The sequence below is a fragment of the Hypanus sabinus genome, chromosome 13, assembly GCF_030144855.1.
Source record: "Hypanus sabinus isolate sHypSab1 chromosome 13, sHypSab1.hap1, whole genome shotgun sequence".
Lineage (NCBI taxonomy): Eukaryota > Metazoa > Chordata > Chondrichthyes > Myliobatiformes > Dasyatidae > Hypanus > Hypanus sabinus.
The window spans coordinates 95961548-95981084 of record NC_082718.1 but is presented as its reverse complement, the minus strand read 5'-3'; the positions used below and the strand labels follow the sequence as shown (position 1 = coordinate 95981084).

Sequence of the window (19537 nt, the reverse complement as noted above, 5' to 3'; positions counted from 1 at the left end):
AGTGAGTTTTCACCAGAGAATTAGAAAGTATCCAGAATTGGCTTTATTATCACTGAGTTATAGACATGAAATTTGTTTTGTGGCAGTGCCAAGATAAATCGTAGAAACAAATGTTTTTTTTTAAGAAGATGCAGTAGCCCAATGAAGGGGGTGATGGATAGGAGGGTAATTGATAAGTGCGATGATGCAAGGCAAGGAAAGATGCTTCCATAGTCTAGCAGTGTTTTGGGAAATTTTATAGGTAATTCTTGTTAGCTGAGTACTAATGGAAATTCTGTACTTGAACTGACATTACAGCTACTATGTAAAAGAACTTCAGTGCTTCTAATCTCTTAGCAGCTTTGTAAGAGGTCAAAAAAAAATCTCTGCTAAGGTTTGAAGTAATTGCTGTTAAAGCAAAAAAGCTGCAAACTGCACCATAGAAAGATGAAGAGTTGTTTGAACAACAAAACCAAACAGAGAAACAAATCTATAAACAGGATATTGTGCTTGCTAAGCACTGGCAGCTGCATGTCATACAGAGCCAGGCAAATTTACAATCCACATGGTTCAAATCAAAGATGCAATCCTGCCACATCAATTTGTACGTGAGAGTAGCTAATTAAGCAGCTGAACAGAACTTCTGGCCACCTCAATGCTTGACAGTTGGAGGGCCTAACATAAGTACCAAAGTCAATATTGAAATAGATGAAGATATATTTGAATACATGTACAGTGTATTATCCTTATTGGGTTTTTTTGTGTTGTAATTTATAGACAACATAAATCTCCATGATACCAAGACTAACAGGATCTGACTATCCCAGTAAGGGTGCTTAAGATATATTCTAAAACTAGTGGCACATGCCAGGTTGTTCCTGTAAGGATACAATATTGGCATCTATCCAATGTATAAAATTGACCAGATACATCTTGTCTGCAAATACCAATAATCCAATCCACTGATCATTCTCTTCTGAGTTATTACAGTGATGGAAGGTGTTCTTGGGGATATCACCTGTGAGTCTTTCCAAAAGACCTGTCCTGGCCTAGAACCATTGTTGCTGTTTTTTTTTCTTCATTATTTGGTCTAAATAGCACTTCACCATAAAAATTGCTGTTTCAGGATAGTTATCAACTTGTAAAGAATAATTATGGATGGACAACGATGTCACTAAATGTTGGCAGAATTTCATTCAGATCCCACAAATTAATAAACAGGAACCAATCAGGGACACTCTTGTATCACTCATATTCTATTCAACTATTCCAAGAGTTATCTGGATACAAATAGGAATTTATGACACAGAAAACCCTTGGGCCCTGGGTTAGACAATCCTAAAAGCTCGATTATCTGATGGACACGGAATACACTCAGTGGCTACTTTATTAAGAGTAGAACCCTGTATGGTCTTCTGCTGCTGCAGCCTGTCCACTTCAAGGTTTGATGTTCAAAGATACTATTCTGCACACCACTGTTGTAACAGGTGGTTAATTGCATTACTGTCAGCTTGAACCAGTCTGGCCCTTCACCTCTGACCTCTCCAATTAACAGTATCTTTACCCACAGAACTCCCGCTCACTAGATGTTTTTTTTTGTTTTTCACACCATTCTATATAAACTCTAGAGATGGGCGTGAAAATCCCAGGAGATAAGCAGTTGTGAGATGCTCAAACTCCACCATCTGAAACCAACAATCATTTTGCCTAGATTACATTTCTTCTGCATTCTGATGATTATTGGTCTGAAAAACAACTGAACCTCTTGACCACGTCTGTATGTTTTTTATGCTTGAGTTGCTTCCACATGATTAGCTAATGAGATATTTGCATTAACAAGCAGATGTACCTATAACAATGGCAGTCTAGTGTCGTCCTGGAGTGTTAATTTATGCTTTGCATATTTTTTCTCCTGGGCCAGCTGGCAATTCCTGCTTGTCCTGGTGACTAGGCTCAAGAAAGTGAAAAAAAAATCCTAATTAGTGATTTCTTAATTTGGATAGTGACATTTAATTGTGTCTGCACAGTTGGCGGACAGAATTGCGTGTTATCAAATGGGCAGCCCACGTGACGTGATCATGCATTTGTCAAGATTTATTAGTGAATTTTATTGTTCAACCAGATGAACTATATTAAACCCAACAAAAAAAAACTTCTGGAGGAACTCATTCAGTCCAACAGCATCAGGAGGCAAAGAGCTGGTCAGCATTTTAGGTCAAAATCCTGCATCAAGATTGATGATTCATTCCTTTGCTGCTACCAATGTTGCTTGATCTGCTGAGTTCGTACAACAAGTTTCAGCGTTTGCAGTCTTGTGTCCTTATTTTAACCAACTTTCCTCATACTTGTATCATCACCAATAATGGTCTTAACAATTTAGATACAATTGAGCCATCTTAAATCCTTGATCATTGGTTTAAAGATGGTAGAGCAGAAATTTGTCTTCAGTAGGATATTCTTAACTGTTGCTGTACGTAGTGCTGGATATGTAATCACTAATGATCTACTATGGTAGTTTTTTTGCCAATTTCTTGCACAAATTTCTAGCCCTGTGGATTATGAGACTTGTATTCTCTATCATCTTTTGTCATAAATTCTTTGACATTTTAATCTCCAGCCTTGAATCATCACCTGTCATCATTTTAGGATATCTTTTGTTGTCATAATATATTTAGTTCATACCCAAATGAGCTCCAGTATTTCTCATTTAATTTATAATCTATATTTACAGCAATTTGAATGTAAGTTTTTCTTGTGCTGCTAGAAGTGAAAGCACAATGACTCTGGCACTACTCCTTATGAATTACAGAAAACTAGGGGATATGCAGCAAGAAATGAAAATTTGCAGCTTAAACTTTGTTTAATTGTATGTTTCCACATGTGCGGCACCATTTTATAGAAATACAGCACAAATAAGTCAATTAGCTGCAAGAGGATATGCAGAAATATGCAATTAAAGCCACCCTTGTTGGCAAAGTTCATATCCTCAAATTAAAAGAAATACAAAATATACTGATGGATGGCACATATTTTATTTCAGAAGTATTTATATCACATGTAAATTTCTGCAAATACATTGGTTGTAATTAAGTGTGGATTCTGTAATTACCACTGGTTAGCACAAACCATAAACTCCGCAAATCGGGAATTAGTCTATTGTTCTTTTCAATTCATCAATGTGCAAACTGACTGTGCCGTGCATACATGCATCCTTTATATTTTCCCCAATGCTTTCACATGAGTCCAAGTCAAGACTTCAAGCAAGGGGCAAGAAAAAGATTTCCATAGTCCAGGTACCCAAGACTGCCAAGCTGTCTCTTAACAGCCAGGTCAAACTTGGCACCAATGACAGGTTTTGAAACCAGAATTTAAAAACCCTTTATGGATATTAAATAATACATGACATTAGTGCACCTAAAAAAAAGAATGAAGTATCAAGAATTTTTCTCAGAAAACTAAATAAGAGTTCTACTTGCTTAATTACTCAATTGTAGCATGGTCCAACAATAATGGACAGATGTATTATAGATACATTAAACTGAATTACAAACAGATTGAAACATTTGCAAGTGTTATTTTATCACTGCAGTCTATTTTTGACTGACATAAATTTGGCCATCATGTCAGAATGAGATTATGCAGCAAAATGTTCAAGGGAGTGAACACTATCCAGAAAAAGAGAAAAAATAAATGTATTACATTTGGCTCCTCTTGCCTGAGAAAGAACATTATGGAAAATAAGGGTCCATTTATACAGCATATGATCAAAGACAAATTTTTAAAAGCAGGAGAGAACGAAGAAGAAAAGGTTAAATAGAAATAATGATTAAAAGGAAGTTGGAATCATTCCTTTGTTGCGCTTTCTATCTGCTAGTGATCGTCGATTATGATTAGCTCGAACGGATTTATTAGCCTCCTTTTTTCTTCTTTCTGCTAGTGTTTCTTTGGATTGTCCCTGGCCCTTTGCAGCCCCTGCAACAGCAGCGTCACGTTTGATTCTGCAGAAATATAATTTTAGACATTATTTAGACAAAAGAAAATAATCAATGTAAAACAATTGGCTTTCATCATTCAGAGGAGCCAACCTAACAAATCAATCACACCAGGATATTGTGATGGGAGAAGAAAATTCTTTGAAAGGCAGTGCAATGATGTGATTTGCAGTAAATTTAACTAGTGTCACAATGTGTGCATGTTTATAAATTCCCTAAAGACCAGTTTAAAATCCAGAGATTCCCCATAATGAATAAAAATTATTGAATAATAAGCACTGCAATTACAATATACCTCAAATGAAAGAAAACTAAATCATTCAAAAAAAATTACAGCTAAAGAGGAACGTAAAAAATCTTAAGATTTTTGATTAAAATGTTCTCAGATGTCTGCTGCAGTACTTTTAACTGAAAGTTTTCAGCATAGGCCATACCTGAACAAAGAATCAGATGGAAACCAGAGAAAGGTCTGTCATACTAAACAACTCACCTTGCAACACACAAAATACTGAGTTCCTCCAGCATTTTGTGTGTGTTGCTTGGATTTCCAGCATCTGCAGATTTTCTTGTAAATAAACAACTAACCTTGGGAGTTTCAAAAGCAATTCATATATATTTCCCAGCAAGAAGAATAAGCAGCATATGAACATACAAAATGGAAGCATTCCTCTCATTGCAATTCAATGTTCAAAACTTATTTGTATCCTGCATTTTACATTCCTATCTACCCATAGTTGTTAAGTATCCTTCTGCCAACCACATAAAATGACCACACAGAAATAATTTTAAAATACAATGGATTCCAGTTAACTGGAACACATTGGGACCAGTACATTTTGGCCCAAATAACCAAAGTTTCACAGAAATAGTTAAAAAGTCAAATTACTGGTTAACTTAGTAACAAATTATGTATTTAAATGAAATACAGAACAAATTAGAACACTACCAATGCTACTACAGTACTAAAGACTGTATTAGTTCCTGACAGTTATTGACACAGGAATTTATCTAGTATGCTGCTGTGTATGGGGTATCCAGGGAGGGTTAGCGCCTCTGGTAAAGGGGCTTGCCACATTCATTTTGGGACAGTTGACTCACCTTTAGACCCCACTGGACACTCAACTCTCATCTGTGGCTTCGAGTAGCTGTTTGCATGTGACAGTGGCCTCCCAAATTACACCACCTCACACGTCTGGATTAAACTCCATCAGCTATTTTTCCATGGAAATTTCCAACTGACCTATATTCTGCAATATCCTTTAACATCCTGGAATATCTGCAATTCCACCCACTTTTATGTCACTTACAAACTTACAAATCAGGTTACCTATATTTTCATTCAGATCATTTAAAGACAACACTGATCTTTATGGAACAACAACAATCATGTATCTTCATTCAAACAAACTCATCCCACACATCACCCTCTGTCTTCTCTTACCAAGCTATCTACTGGAAGCACCTAACAAGTTCTGTCACATTTAAGTCATTGGTGCAAAGGGAGTCTCAGTCAATATTGGTGAAATTAAAATATTCTGTTCTTTTTACATCTGTGCATGATCTACCCAAGTATTCGTTACTCTGGCTTTTGGGAGACATATAATATCATTCATTACAGTCACTGCACCTATCTTATTCCTGAGTTCTACCTAGGAAGATTAAGCCTGCACTGTTCCCTGTTACTATTGATGGTGAGGACATGGATGTAGTGAGGATATACATGTACCTGGGGATGCACCTGGATGACAGACCTGAGTGGAGCACCAACACAGAGGTTGTGTACAAAAAGGGAGAGGGTCGCCTCTACTTCCTGAGATTGAGGTCTTTCAGAATATGCAAGTCTCTCCATCACATGTTCTACCAATCTGTTGTCACCAGTACAATCTTCTATGCAGTGATTTCTGATTAGAAAGGCTGACTCTATTATAGGAATCAAAATGGACACACTGGAGGCTGTGGTAGAACAAAGGACCCTACAGAAAACGTGGCAGTGGTGGACAATGTTTCTCACCTCTGCATGTCACCATGAGGAGCGCTTTAGTGATAGACTACAACAACTGCGCTGCTCCAAAGAGCTCCATATGAGGTCATTCTTACACTCAGCCATAAGGCTAACATTATGAGTTGACCTATAGCCAGGGAAGTGATGCCACCCCTCCTGTTAGACTGTTTGAGATAACTCTTTTATTCTTTCTACTTCTTATATTTATATATCTATGCATTTGTAATACTACTGTGACACTGTAATTTCCTTTGGGATCAATAAAGTAGCTATCTGTCTATATGGCTTCACTGAATAAGCCTCCAGGATGTCGTCCTGAAGTGCAGTTGTATCATGCTCGCCGAATTGACATCAGGAGGAGGAATCCGGAGGTTCATTAGCCAGTCCTCATTGGGAGATCAGAGGCGGAGAGGGTCAGCAACTTTATCATTTCAGAGGATCTTTCCTGGGCCCAGCATGTAAGTGACATTAGAAAGAAAGCATGGCAGTGCCTCTACTTCCTTAAAGGTTTGTGAAGATTTGGCGTGACTCCTAAAACTTTAACCAACTTCTATAGATATGTGGTGGAGAGTATACTGACTGGTTGCATCAAGGCCTGGTATGGAAACATGAATGCCCTTGAACAGAAAATCCGACAATAATTAGTGGGTACAGCTCAGACCGTCACGAGTAAAGCCCATCTACATGGAGCCCTGTCGTAGGAAGACAGCATTCATCATTGAGGATTTCCACCACCCAGGCCATGCTCTCTTCTCACTGCTGCCATTAGAAAGTTGGTACAGGAGCTCCAAGAGCCACACCACCACTGTTTAGTAATAGCTGTTACCCCTCAACCATCAGGCTCCTGAATACAAGGGATAACTTCATTTGGATCATGAAATGAAATGTTTCCACAACCAATGGACTCAAGGTCAAGTTTATTGTCATCTGACTGTACATATAGATGACCAAATGGAACAATGCTCCTCCAGACTAAAGTGCACCCACACAACAAACATCACAGGCAGCAGTATAACCCAGTATTATTATACTAAAAATTAAGTTAATAAAATATATTTCAAAATGCATGTAGTAATGCAACACGGGTAAACACTAAACAGTAAACACCCCACTGTCCTAATGACAAGACCTCAGTGGTGGCAGGATATTCATCACTCCCACAGCCTGAAGGAAGAAGCTGTTACCCCAGTCTGGCAATCATTATCCAGATGCTCCTGTACCTTTTTCCTGACAATAGTGGGTCAAATAGATTGTGGGATGAGTGCTAGGATCCTCAACAATGCTTTGGGCCCTTTTGTCTGCAACACTCCTGGTAAATATCACAAATGAGGGGGAAGAAGACCCTGGTGACCCTCTCAGCTCTTTTTACTGTCCTCTGTAGGGTCTTGTGAGTGATGCCTTGCAACATCCTTACCACACAATGATGCAGCCAGACAGGATACCCTCTATGGTGCTTCTGTAGAAAGTTGTTAGAATAGGGGTGGGGAGCCATGCATGACTCAGCCTCCTCAGAAAGTGCAGATGCTGTTGTGCTTCCTTGGCTAGTGAAGAGATGTTGTGGGTCCAGGTTAGGTCGTCCTTTAAAAGCACACCGAGGAACTTTGTGCTCTTCACCCTCTCCGTGGCAGAGTTATTGATGTGCTTCACTCTTCACTCCAGTGGTCTGCATGCAGGGGTTAGCAGAATGGATGTGTGATCTCGGTATCCGAGGTGAGGACAGGGGGTAGGCATGTAGGCTCGACAAACATTGGTATATATTCTCTCCTTCGGTTGTGAAGTTGACATGCTGGTAGAACTTTGGCAAGACTGTTTAAGTTGATATGTTTAAAGTCACCAGCAACAATGAAAACACCATCAGGGTGAGTGGCTTCAAGGCTGGAGATTGCGCCATGAAGCTTCTGCAGCTCTGCAGTGCTTCCCCAGCAACAGCACCGGGGTGGGGGGGGGGGGGGGGGGGGAGGGCGGAGGGATGTAAACAGCAATGATCATAATGGCTGAGAGTTCCCTGCACTTCACCATTAAAAACTCTTAGCTGTAATGAGCAGTGGGTCATTACTACTGAGGCATTCACACACCAGTTCTTTTTGGCATAGACACACAGACCTCCTTTCCAAATCTTGCTGTCCACCCGAAAGGAGATTAGGCCTTCTAGCTGGATGGTCCCGTCTGCACTGGTGTCTTGAAGCCATGTCAAGTGTGCAACAGCCCCTCACCTCCCGCTGGTTCAGACACAAACGCAGGTAGTTCAGTTAAATTCTACTCCAGCAGATATGCTGTATCCTGGCATTGGTCTCCTGGAATCCTTTTTTTTCCTTTGGGCAGCTCTGTATCAATCCAATCTCAGGAAGGTGTTAGTCACCTTATCTGCAAGCCTTGCCAACCAATACCCAGATGGTAAACTTGGAATTTCCATACAAGCCATAAGGAAGAACATATTTAATACCTCAATAAAATTTTTCTCTTACTATTAATTACATCCCCCCCTCTTTTATTTTCAATTTTAGAATCATCGAAGTAAAAATAGCACCAAATTTTTCAAAGACTGAAGTTTTATGTTTAAACTAATGTGGGAGGAAACCAACACATCCTTGCAGACGTAAATTTTACAGATGTAGCACCCAAGGTCAGGGACACTGGAGCAGCGAAGCAGTAGCAGTAACTCTGCTGCACCAATGTGCACCCCCCCCCCCCAAACAAATCATGTTGTTGCATCAGGTTTAAAAGTCGAACCATCTGGAGACGAGTTTGAAACATAAAATAGACACCAGAGCAAACACTGCCACGAATGATGGCACTTTCAACTAATTTTAATGTATCCTAATCAATATTTTGTAATTGCATGCATATTTTTCCTTCATTAAATCAAATTAAAGCATGTAAAATTAAATAAAATCAGAATATAAATAAAATAGGCATGTAAATGTGGCTGCAGTGCTTCTCTACTACATTTAGAAAGTCATTACTCCGAAATCTGCACTGATTCTTGGAGAACTTTGTCCCTGGAGTGAGTCTGAACACTCACAGGTATGTACCCTCCAAAGTTCAAAGTTCAACATATTAACAAAGTACATATATATAGTGTACCATGTACAACCATGGGTGCCCACAAAGAGACAAATGTCAATGAATCTCCATACTATAACATATATGACATCCACTTGGGCTATGGTGCTGGGAAGCTGGCATATCCACAATTAAACATGCACGAGAGATTGTTAAGGAAAATGATTTAAAAAGATAATATAATGAAGACACTAATATAACAACGTATTTTTTTTGCTCTGCCATGCCTCCTTACCCTTTTCTTGCACAGAAAGCAGCACGCCTTGCTTCAGCCTTTTCTCTTAGCAATGCTGGGTCCTGCACAAATAGATCCCTCTTTGGTCCTTCCTCCTGGAAATTACAACAATCCATTAATCATCACATTTTTCAGCAATCTCAAACAGCATTCTTTTTACCTTCACAGAAATAGATCTTTGGTAGCTTGCTGGTTTATGTCCAGAACCATCATTCATTCTCCAACAATCTGAACAATAGAATAAGCTGAAAAAATGCTGGATTTAGCAAGCATGCTGTGTATTTCCACTATGTTCTATTTTAATTTCAATTTTCAATGTCTGCAGTTTTTTTTTGGTTTTCCATTTTAAACAATAGTTTTATATGTATTGGAATATTAAAAATAACTACATGGGTACCACCCAATTTAAATAGCATTCATAATCAGAACAGTGGATTTTTGTGTTGAAACAATCAAAGTAACAACTTCAAACCTGGAAATTTTATTTTAAATGATGAATTCATAAGGAAAATATTTTAATCTAATACATTAGGATGCAGTGCCTGATACAATGGCAGATATGGGAAAATGATGAGACAAGATGTGCTGATTTCTGTGCCAGTATGGTAAGCTCCCCTTCCTTCAAAGGGGAACAGATAAAATTGAGTGAAAAAAAGTTACTGAACAGATGCAAAGGAAGGATATGGGAGTGTGGGAGATTAATCTGGGCATAAACTCAACAGGCTGAGAGATTTTATGAAAACAGTTACTTTCCTCCACCATGCCATTTAATGTGAACAGGATTACATAATTTGTAGTGTTGATGAAAGAACTGGAAGTTACTGGGTGAACTTAACAGATTGATTGTGTTTCTCATTTAAATAGAACAAAAGCAGAGCTTTTATAGAAATACTTAATTTTCCTCCCCAAAGAAAACAAAATCCCAATGGAGTGCCTCTCAAAAGAAATGATTATTTGACAAAAATCTGTGTGAATGTGTACTGAATATCCTCAAATGTTACGGCTAAGTTACAAATACTTTTGCCTTGAGTTCTAACATATTTGCCTTTAGAGCAAAAAGAATTTCTTGGCAAAGTACTATGGGTAAGTTCTAAATTGTCTTTCATTTTGGAAAATAGCTTAAACAAATCCAAGTCTTGCCTTTATTGAAAAGTGATTGTGAATGAAATGAAAGATTAGTTGTGGAGAAAGGACATCACCCTGAAACTTTAATCTTGTTTCTCTCCCCACTGAATAATTCCATACAGTATCATGAAAATTTAGATTGTAAAAATTTGCAGTTCGTTTTTCATAAATAATTTGACTTTGAGTAACATAATGATTTTTCTAAATGCTGAACATTGAGAAGAGACAAAAATAGGCCAAACAAAACTGGATTGCAACTAGCCCATGTTGAAAGTGATTCAAATGAATGCAGGGACAAATCAAATAAAAGGAAATACAGATACAAGAAAGAAAATGACAGACAATTGGAAAGCTTGTTTTTGCAAATGCAAATATGCCACTTAATATTCAATAAGATATGCTTCGTGAGTAGCAGCTGCATAAATTTTAGGCAGGCCACATTTGGAGTACTGTGTGCAGTTTTGGTCGCCGCACAATAAGAAGGAAGTGGAGAGGAGTGTCATAGCTATAGAGGAGATGTTGGTCAAACTTGGATAATTTTGTCTCAATACTTAGAGGTGTGAAAATTATGAAGTATTAAGAGTCAAAGAAAAAGTGGATAGTCACAGTCAATTTCCAAAGTTGGAAGAAATGTCTCAATTTTAGAGGAAATAGGTTTAAGTGAGATTTGCAAAGCAAGTTTTTTTTTGTACACAGAGAGTAGTAGGTGCATACAATGCATTGCCAGAGAAGGTGGTGGAAGCAGACATGGTAGCAACTTCTAAAACAAACACAAAAACAGGCAAAGCACAGAGAGATATGAACATTGCAAGCAGATGGGATTAGTTTAGTTTGATATCATGGTTGGTACAGATAGGCCTTTTCCTGTGCTCTATTGTTCTATGTTCTAAACTGGTGATTACTGTAAGGGAAAGATCGCGGAGAAGATATTAAGCTTAGAATGATTCATCTTGAATTTGTCTTTGGTACAACTCCATTATTTGAATTAATATAGAAAGACAGAAAAGATATTCAAATACCATCACCAATCCCACCCTGGGAATCAAAAACAAGCTAGAAGAATATCAAAACTTAATTGTAAAGTAAATGGAATATTAGTCTGTGCATCAGCTTCCATAAGTTGCAAAATTGCACAAATTGGACTTCATTGGTCTAAATAATTTGCATTACCTTTGGTACTTCATCTTCAGCTTCCTCTTCCTCTACTTCCTCTTTCTGTCGTAGAACACGAGGGATCGTAAATGGTCTGTGGGAAAACAAGCAAGTGGATTATGGCGCACACACAGACAAGTAAAGTCTTTTATTTGTGAATGCTTCAAAATGCACCTGTCCAATTTTTAAATTATTACATATGGTTCCTGGAAACGTATGTCAAATGCATAAAGAACAGACTATTGAAGACAATTCCTCAATTAGAGGAGCCTAATTTCAATTCCGCACTGGCTTCCTTATCCTAAATGGAAAAAATGCTAAAGTCTTGAAAATATTGGAGCACACATGTCCCTTTAAATTGACTGTTGAGCTTCTACATAATCAATCTAAGATATTTTTCATCTAGATGCACACCCTCTATACAAAATACATTTACTACTGTTTCACAATTTCAAACTTGGAAAGCTTCACTCTCATGATATTTTATCTTTTCCTTACTTAAATTCCACATCATGCCATTTGGCTGTCTTTACATTGTAATATTTTCTTTTCAATTTGTTGACAATACGTCAATTAACTTTTACTGACTTACTAAACTTGCTTATGAGTCTAAAGGAACAAACCCCTTATATACAACTATAAATTCCTTGGTTCACTTTTTTTCAAAGCCTTTCAAATGAAATCATATATTAACCTCATGTATGTAAAAAGATCTGCCTGAAGGCTGGTGAAAATCTTCCTGCTGGGATATACCCTGTACACAAATTCCCTTATGGCCAGAGTGCCTTGGCTTCACACAACATGGGAAACTACTCACTTGTAGCTAATTGGCTATAACCCTTCTGGATCATGCCAGCTTTTACCCTTAATTTTTTGGATTGAGAAAGGAAACATGGATAATGATACAGAGATTATAAAGTTATCAACTCAACAGCAAAAGAAAATTATACTACTGTGTTTTCGTTAGTTTATCCTGCATAAACTTAACAAGGTGTACTTTTACATCAATAATACATACAGCTAAAAGAGTATCTGTAAATAATTTCAAAGTGCAATTTTGAAAAACACAATCAAATATTATGTGTTTAGTCACAAACAACAGTTTTTATATTAAAAGCCTGAACATCATAAATACATTTGGTAACATGAAGGTTTCTAAATAAGGTATCAATCACATTACGGCATATTACCATTCATCCTACCTTCTGCTGATAAGTTCATCATCAGAATCCACGTCATTTGCTCCAATTTGATTAACGTCATATGTGTCATCATATTCGTCATCATATTCATCCCCATAAAACTGAACTCCATCTTCTACAGGAACATTCTCTACAACTATACTATAAGCATTATATCTTTCCTTTTGATGTGCAATGTGAGTTTTATCATCAAGCAGTGCTTTCCCACTTTCTCCTTTTCTGCAAAGATGAAAATACAATCCTAGTGAAAATCTCACAGCATTTTTTGTGTTCATCTCATAAATTTAATTAAATTATTAACTGTGCAAGAAAATGAAGTACTTGTAGGTTATTGGGCTGCAGTGATCTTTTCCTGAGACACACACCACCTGCAGTATGCACCTCAAAACACTGGGGAGATACCATCAGTGCTGCCTTCACAAAATACTCCCATCTATTGACAGTGTAACCAAACAAACATTGCTGCCCTCCTGTTTCCTCTCAGGTCAATATCATCTCATCACAACACAGGGCTCCCAAAACAAGCACATAGCTCCAAGCTCCATCACAGCAAAGGACTTCACTACTCACCAACCCATCCCATCAGGCATCTCCTGCCCCATCTGTAGTGAGTTCAGGGTTCCAGGATTAGCCTCATCAGTTACTTCAGAACGCTCAGAATCAGAGTAGAAACAAATCATTTCTGATCCCAAGGTACTGTCTAAGGAGCATCTCAATACCATTTACAACTTCAAACACTGCTCTTAAATACCTCCATCTTATCTGCTTTTAAGATAACAATCTGGCTTCTCTAAGGTCATTCATCCCTGGACAATTCTAGCAAATGTACTCTACACATTCTTTGACTCCTTTCCTACTGTCTGATGCTCAGAATTGAACATAATAATAATAGTCCAGTTGAATCTTAACCAGTGAATGTCAAGGGAATTTTGCAATTCACTAGCTTTTGGTCTCCATAGCTCAGTTTTTAAATCATATGCCCAGGGCTCAGGAACTATATGAATGGAAATGGAAGGGGCATTGTTCTCTTTAAACTGTAGAAAAAGCAAGCACCACTGATTTAAATGTAATTAATAGAATGATCACAGGCAAGAGAAGCAATAGATTTATTTTCTAAGCAGAGGATATATGGAGCACACCATCTAATAGGGGATGTGTAGGGGAAAAAACTCTCACCATATTTTACTAAGTTATTAAATAAGAACTGTCACTTGCTGTAACATCTAGTGTAGTAGAGGTTTGGTAGCTCTTTTTCAATTAATAGAAAACTGCTATGATTTTATATGCCTTCTTTAAAACAATTTTTTTTACTTGCATAATTGCCTTCTTACAAAACTGAAGATACAGCCCAGATCTCTTGATTCCTCCTCCCACTTCCAAGATATATATCATGTGGTTAGCATTTGCTTCCACATCTTTCCTAACAAAATGTACGTGCTTCATTTCATTAAGATGGATCTACCAGTTATGTCCCCATTTCACCAGCTTATGATTTCCTGCTATTGTTATTGTTTCCTGCATTAAGTTTTGTCATTTTTTAAATAAGTTTTTACACTACAACAGAAAAAAATCCACCAAAATGGAGATTTATACAGTGCAAAACAAACATGTCTAATATACAATTCATAACAATACAGAAAAAGCACCCAAAATGAAATCATATAAAATTAGTATCCTCCCCACCCTCCACTACAAAACTCCAAGCCAACCATTACAATGTAAAGATAAACAAAGCTTTCATCACCATAGATCTGCAAATATAAAAAATATAATGCCTAATACCTAAACTATAATGTATTTCATATCAGAAATAAAACCGTAAAATTTAACCAGAAGAAAGAAGCTGAAAGTAAGGGATTGTAGTACAAAAAAGAGGATAAACCTTTACTATAAAGAGGAATTGTGAAAAGGTCCCCACACCTTATGAAACTTTATGTCCAAATTAAGGAGAGAATAATGAATCTTTTCAAGGTCTACGCAGGACATAATGTCTCTAAGCCATTGAACACGAGTGGGTGGGCCAACATCTCTCCACCTAAGAAGAACTAACCGTCTAGCCAAAAGAGATGCAAAAGAAAATGTTCGACATTTAGTTATACTCAAATGCGTGTCAACTTCACCCAAAGGTGCCAAAAAGAGCAATCAAAGGGTTAGGTTTTAAATGGCAATTAAGAACATGGGATAAAGTTTAAAAAAAATCTCTCCAAAATTTCTCCAAACTAGGACAGGCCCAATACATATGAATAAGAGAAGCCTCGCATCCCCCCCCCTCCCCTTACACTTATCACCACGATAATTTGGTTTAGGTCATCTTTAAAATTACACTCCATATTCTCTACCAAGACATCAATATCATCAAAACGAACCGTGGTTCCAAAATCAACTCTAATAGAAGAGGGAAATAACATCTTATAATTCTCTGTAAATGGGAAAATAACAATTTTACATATTGAGTACAGTTTTCCATCTCTTAACAAATTTTGTATCTATTAAATAAAACCAGTAACAGTTATTTCAGTTATTGAACAATTCTAATGAGTCCCTTGGCATAGAATACTACATCAAGTTAGTTTGTGTAGCTTTAGCTTAATTGAAAATGAGAAAATAGTCAATTAAACTAAAGCTTTTACTCTTGCATTATGTTGGAGATTGTAAAGATGGATACATTTTGTAGACACTATGGTAATAATTTGCTCTTACATTTAGGGGATTGCAAATGGTTAAGATAAAGGGCAGAGTCTGATATGACCTCTCATTGACGAGACCAATTTCCATTACAAGATATACAGAGTTCCATATTTCAAAAACATACTGTTTGTACAATACACAACAGAAAACAATGTCTATAATCTAATGAAGAATAAAACTTTCATAGTGATTTTCAGCTCTCCATTCTTTTTCCCCAAAGATGTGATTCTTTATTGATCAATCTTGATTCTATCTATAAGATTAATGATCATAATGAAGAGATTCAAGCAAAAATCTCAGGCAAGATGTGCATGAATTTAGGGAAGTACATCTTATTCAAGTGCTTTTGAGAGAAATGAAAAGTTTTGTATTGAATCACAAATACATTCCTTCACCCAACCTACATTTCCTGATGACAGTGGTTTGTACTGTAGCTGAGATTTCCTTTTTCCAAAAATAAGTTGAAAATACAGATGCATAATTAAACCTGGGAAGTATATGGTCTTTAATTAACCTCTGAGTTACAAAGACAATGGCATTTTTTTACTGTAGAATATACTTAGTTGGCTTACCTTAAAGCTCTAAATAAAAGTACAAAGATTCAGAATAAATCATAAAGATTTAGTCCAACATATCTACAATAACTATTAAAAGGTCAAATTTTGATTTGAAATGTCAAACTTACTTCTTGCCTTTCCAGATCTTGCTCTGGTCTACAGTATTTCTACTGTAAACATCAAACTCATCATAGTCAAAAACATTTCTTCTGGTTGCCAGAATTGATTCCTGGTTCTGGTTCACCTGCCTAATGAACACAAAAAAATCATACTTGTTAGACTTTGTTTCATGGAGTATTGCAATTTGCACTTCACATTACTAAACATTTCAAGAACATATTCCTAAACTGGTATTTGGTTTTAGACTGTATGTACACCAATTAAATGCAGGATTATGAGATTTAAATATTCAATGCTAAACTGAAAGATGAAGTGGAAAATCAAGTTTTTTTCAGAATATATTGTGTGTGTGTGTGTTAGTATTACGTATGTGTATACATATATATGTACACACACATAGTCTGAAAATTTGTAATTGAGCCATTCCAATTACTTTCAAGAGATTCCAGGAAGATGTTGTTTAAGGGGAAAAGACTGAACTTTATACAAACCCAACCTGCAATTAGTCTTTCAATTGGCCATAATTAGTCCATTTAAAGAGTCAGCACAAAATGACCCAGTGAAAACTTCACAAAATATTTAATTTCTCATAGAATAGCTAGTTAAGGTGAAACAAAGAATAATTTCATTTGAAAACAATAGTGGTACCATGCTACAGAATTTATCAGAGGCAGTGCTGTAAGTTGACTTGAATATGTCAACTTCTGTTTTTGTTACATGGTCATAGAATGATAGGCAAAAAAATTAACATTTTTTATTAATGAACATATTCCATTACCTGTAAACTTAAAATGATGCCCTTTACAATTCTGAATCTTAAACATAAAATGGCATTAATTAATGAAATCTGAACAGCTACCTATGCTGGTCAGTTCTTACCAATGAACATATGACCAAACTTAATTCAAAAAAGGTATCATGTGAACATTAACTGATTATGATTTAGAAAAGGCTATGCATCATTTCTTGCAAGCTTAAACATGGGCATGAATAACACCATTGAGGTACTGTGATTCAGGGAATATAATGAACTAACAATTTTGATTTGCACAATTCCTAATTTTCCCATTGTGATTTGCTATTATTTTAACTTGATTGAGTTAACAAAATCAGAAGTGAAATATAACAGTAGAAATTTCACAGTACCTAAACTCTTGCAAATATTCTAGTTATAAGTGAACCAAACAAATAGCTAACTAAATAAGGTGGTAATTAGACATATTTAAACTGACTACATAGGGAAAAAACTCTGCAATCACATTAACTCCATTAGCTGTACCAAATGGATCATAAAAGTGACAAATTCAAACTGTACGTATCATTGTTTGATTTTGAAAAACCCTGGGCTCTGGATACATTTGGAGATTCCTAATTGCAACAAAGGCAACTGAACACATCAACTAACATATTCAGAAACCACTGTAAACAACACTATTGAAGATTCCAGTTTTAGATTCCTGATAGAAAATTACTTATGCTCAAGAGAAAAATTTAACAGCTGGAAACATTATACCATAAATATGTAATCAGATAATGTAATAAAATTTAGCTTGTATTCAAAATAATTACATCTGGAAATTAAGAATGAAGATGGATGCAATATTCTCTAAACAAATCATATTTCTTACACATTCCTCATGGAATAAATTAATCAAAACCTAATAATGCTACTATTTTATGTTTTCACAGTGGTACTTTACAGCTTTTGTAAGCACTTTGATTTAAATGTTCTTTGGATATTTGTTTCCCAATAAACCTAAGTTTTGATTTTAAATTGGGAAGCCAAGTCAAATGGAAAACCTAAAATTTCAATGAAAGAATTCCTTTTGAGAGTATAAACTTAAGAATTAGAAAATTTTACAAGTATTAAACTTCATGATTTAGCATGCCAATTAGGTTTTCACCTGCAAAACTACACCCTCTCGCTAATAAGCTGCCACCAAGCGATACTTTCATCAGGAAATACTTTAGCACCTCACTTGGCATCGAGGATGCATTCCCAGGAAAATATATACTAATGGAATAAAAACTAAGATGAGTTATTATAGCATTATATTCAGAGGAATGTATTACTAATGGCATACTGCACTGGTAGTCTGGTGCGACCTCCTAACTCTTCCTCGTACCACGAACCTTCTAAGAAACTAGGTCATTCTGCTCTTTCTACAACTTGTGCTTTGTTGTGCAGAGAATCTATTGCGAATCTAGCAATGATTTGCTCCACTACTTGTTGTGGAGAGGCTGCCTGCAAGGGCTGGTGTTGGTCAAGCTTGGAGGAGCTATGTGGCAGCTCAGCACTAAGATGAGGGGCTAAGGTCTGGCCTGTGCCAGGCATGATTGCTGCAACCCTGCAACCGTTTGGGACTCGCACCATGCGTTGAAAGACCACTTATTACTGCAGACTGCAATCTCTGGGACAAGAAGAGTAGTTCAACCAAAGAAAGATGGAGGGACAACAGTTTCCAGTAGATTCATCTGGAGGTGACGAGAAAATGTGCCATTGCTTATTCCCAATAATGGCACGTACCTACTTTGAAGGCCATCACTTGGCTTTAAGACGCAGATCAAAGCATGGAGCCACAATACTCACCCCACACCAGACCTCACAGGCAGTCTTGCAGATCAAATCAATGATTCATTGCTGGGGAGCACCAGTAAAGACCGCTGATCTTTTGACAGGATTTTGGTTCAGTAGCACAAAGGAGGGAGTCTGTATCATGTCCCATGTAGTGCATAGTGCACAGACTTACCCGATGTCTTTTTCTTAAAGTATTGGTGTGTTCAGATTCCAGGATCAAGGGCAGAATACCTGTCGGGCGTCACTGAGTGGAATGTACAAAATCTATGGCATGTTCAGAAAAACTCAGAATAATTCAAAGATCCTTGAGATCAAAGAATATTCAAAATTATAATTACGCAGGAGTTCTTACTTAATTTAAGGACTGTACTATGCCAGCAAAACTTCAATTTAGAATAGCTAATCTTAATTTATTACCTTGGAAGTGACTGATCTACTTTCTGAAGTGAAGGTGATATTTTATTTTCAAGGATATTATTGATTACTTTTTCTGTGTCATAATTGTATTCCTCCAAGCATTCAAGGATGAAGCCTTCTCCAAGATGTGGTAAAACGTCCTTCACTTGAGAAACTAAAGAGTCCAGCTCTACTCCTGTTACCTTTGCTGCAGCTGCACCTTCACACTATATGTCAAAACAAGGAATTAAAAACACATTTTCAATAAATTATAAAAGTTACTCATTTTATATCTCAATCTAAACTACAATGAACATTTATTAAAGTCTAAGTAAATAAAATTTACTGGCACCTAATATCACTGAAATTAAAATTAAATCAATATTTATTCTCAGTAAAATTCAATTATTAAAAATATTTTCTGTACCATGTCAATTCTTATTATAAA

At 36.6% G+C, this 19537-nt stretch overlaps 1 protein-coding gene across 3 annotated transcripts in view; it reads right to left on the bottom strand.

Annotated features, from left to right (window-relative positions):
• Positions 1-2997: 2997 nt before the first annotated feature.
• Positions 2998-19537, bottom strand: part of ascc2 (activating signal cointegrator 1 complex subunit 2) — a 48905-nt gene continuing 32365 nt past the window's right edge. For all 3 annotated transcript variants that reach the window (XM_059988256.1, XM_059988258.1, XM_059988257.1), the window contains 6 exons: positions 19111-19316; positions 16124-16243; positions 12751-12969; positions 11567-11642; positions 9272-9366; positions 2998-3977 (listed from right to left, as the gene is read on the bottom strand). In XM_059988256.1, coding sequence (XP_059844239.1) covers positions 3806-3977; positions 9272-9366; positions 11567-11642; positions 12751-12969; positions 16124-16243; positions 19111-19316 — 888 coding nt within the window. In that variant the 3' untranslated portion in view covers positions 2998-3805. The remainder of the gene's footprint in view (positions 3978-9271; positions 9367-11566; positions 11643-12750; positions 12970-16123; positions 16244-19110; positions 19317-19537) is intronic.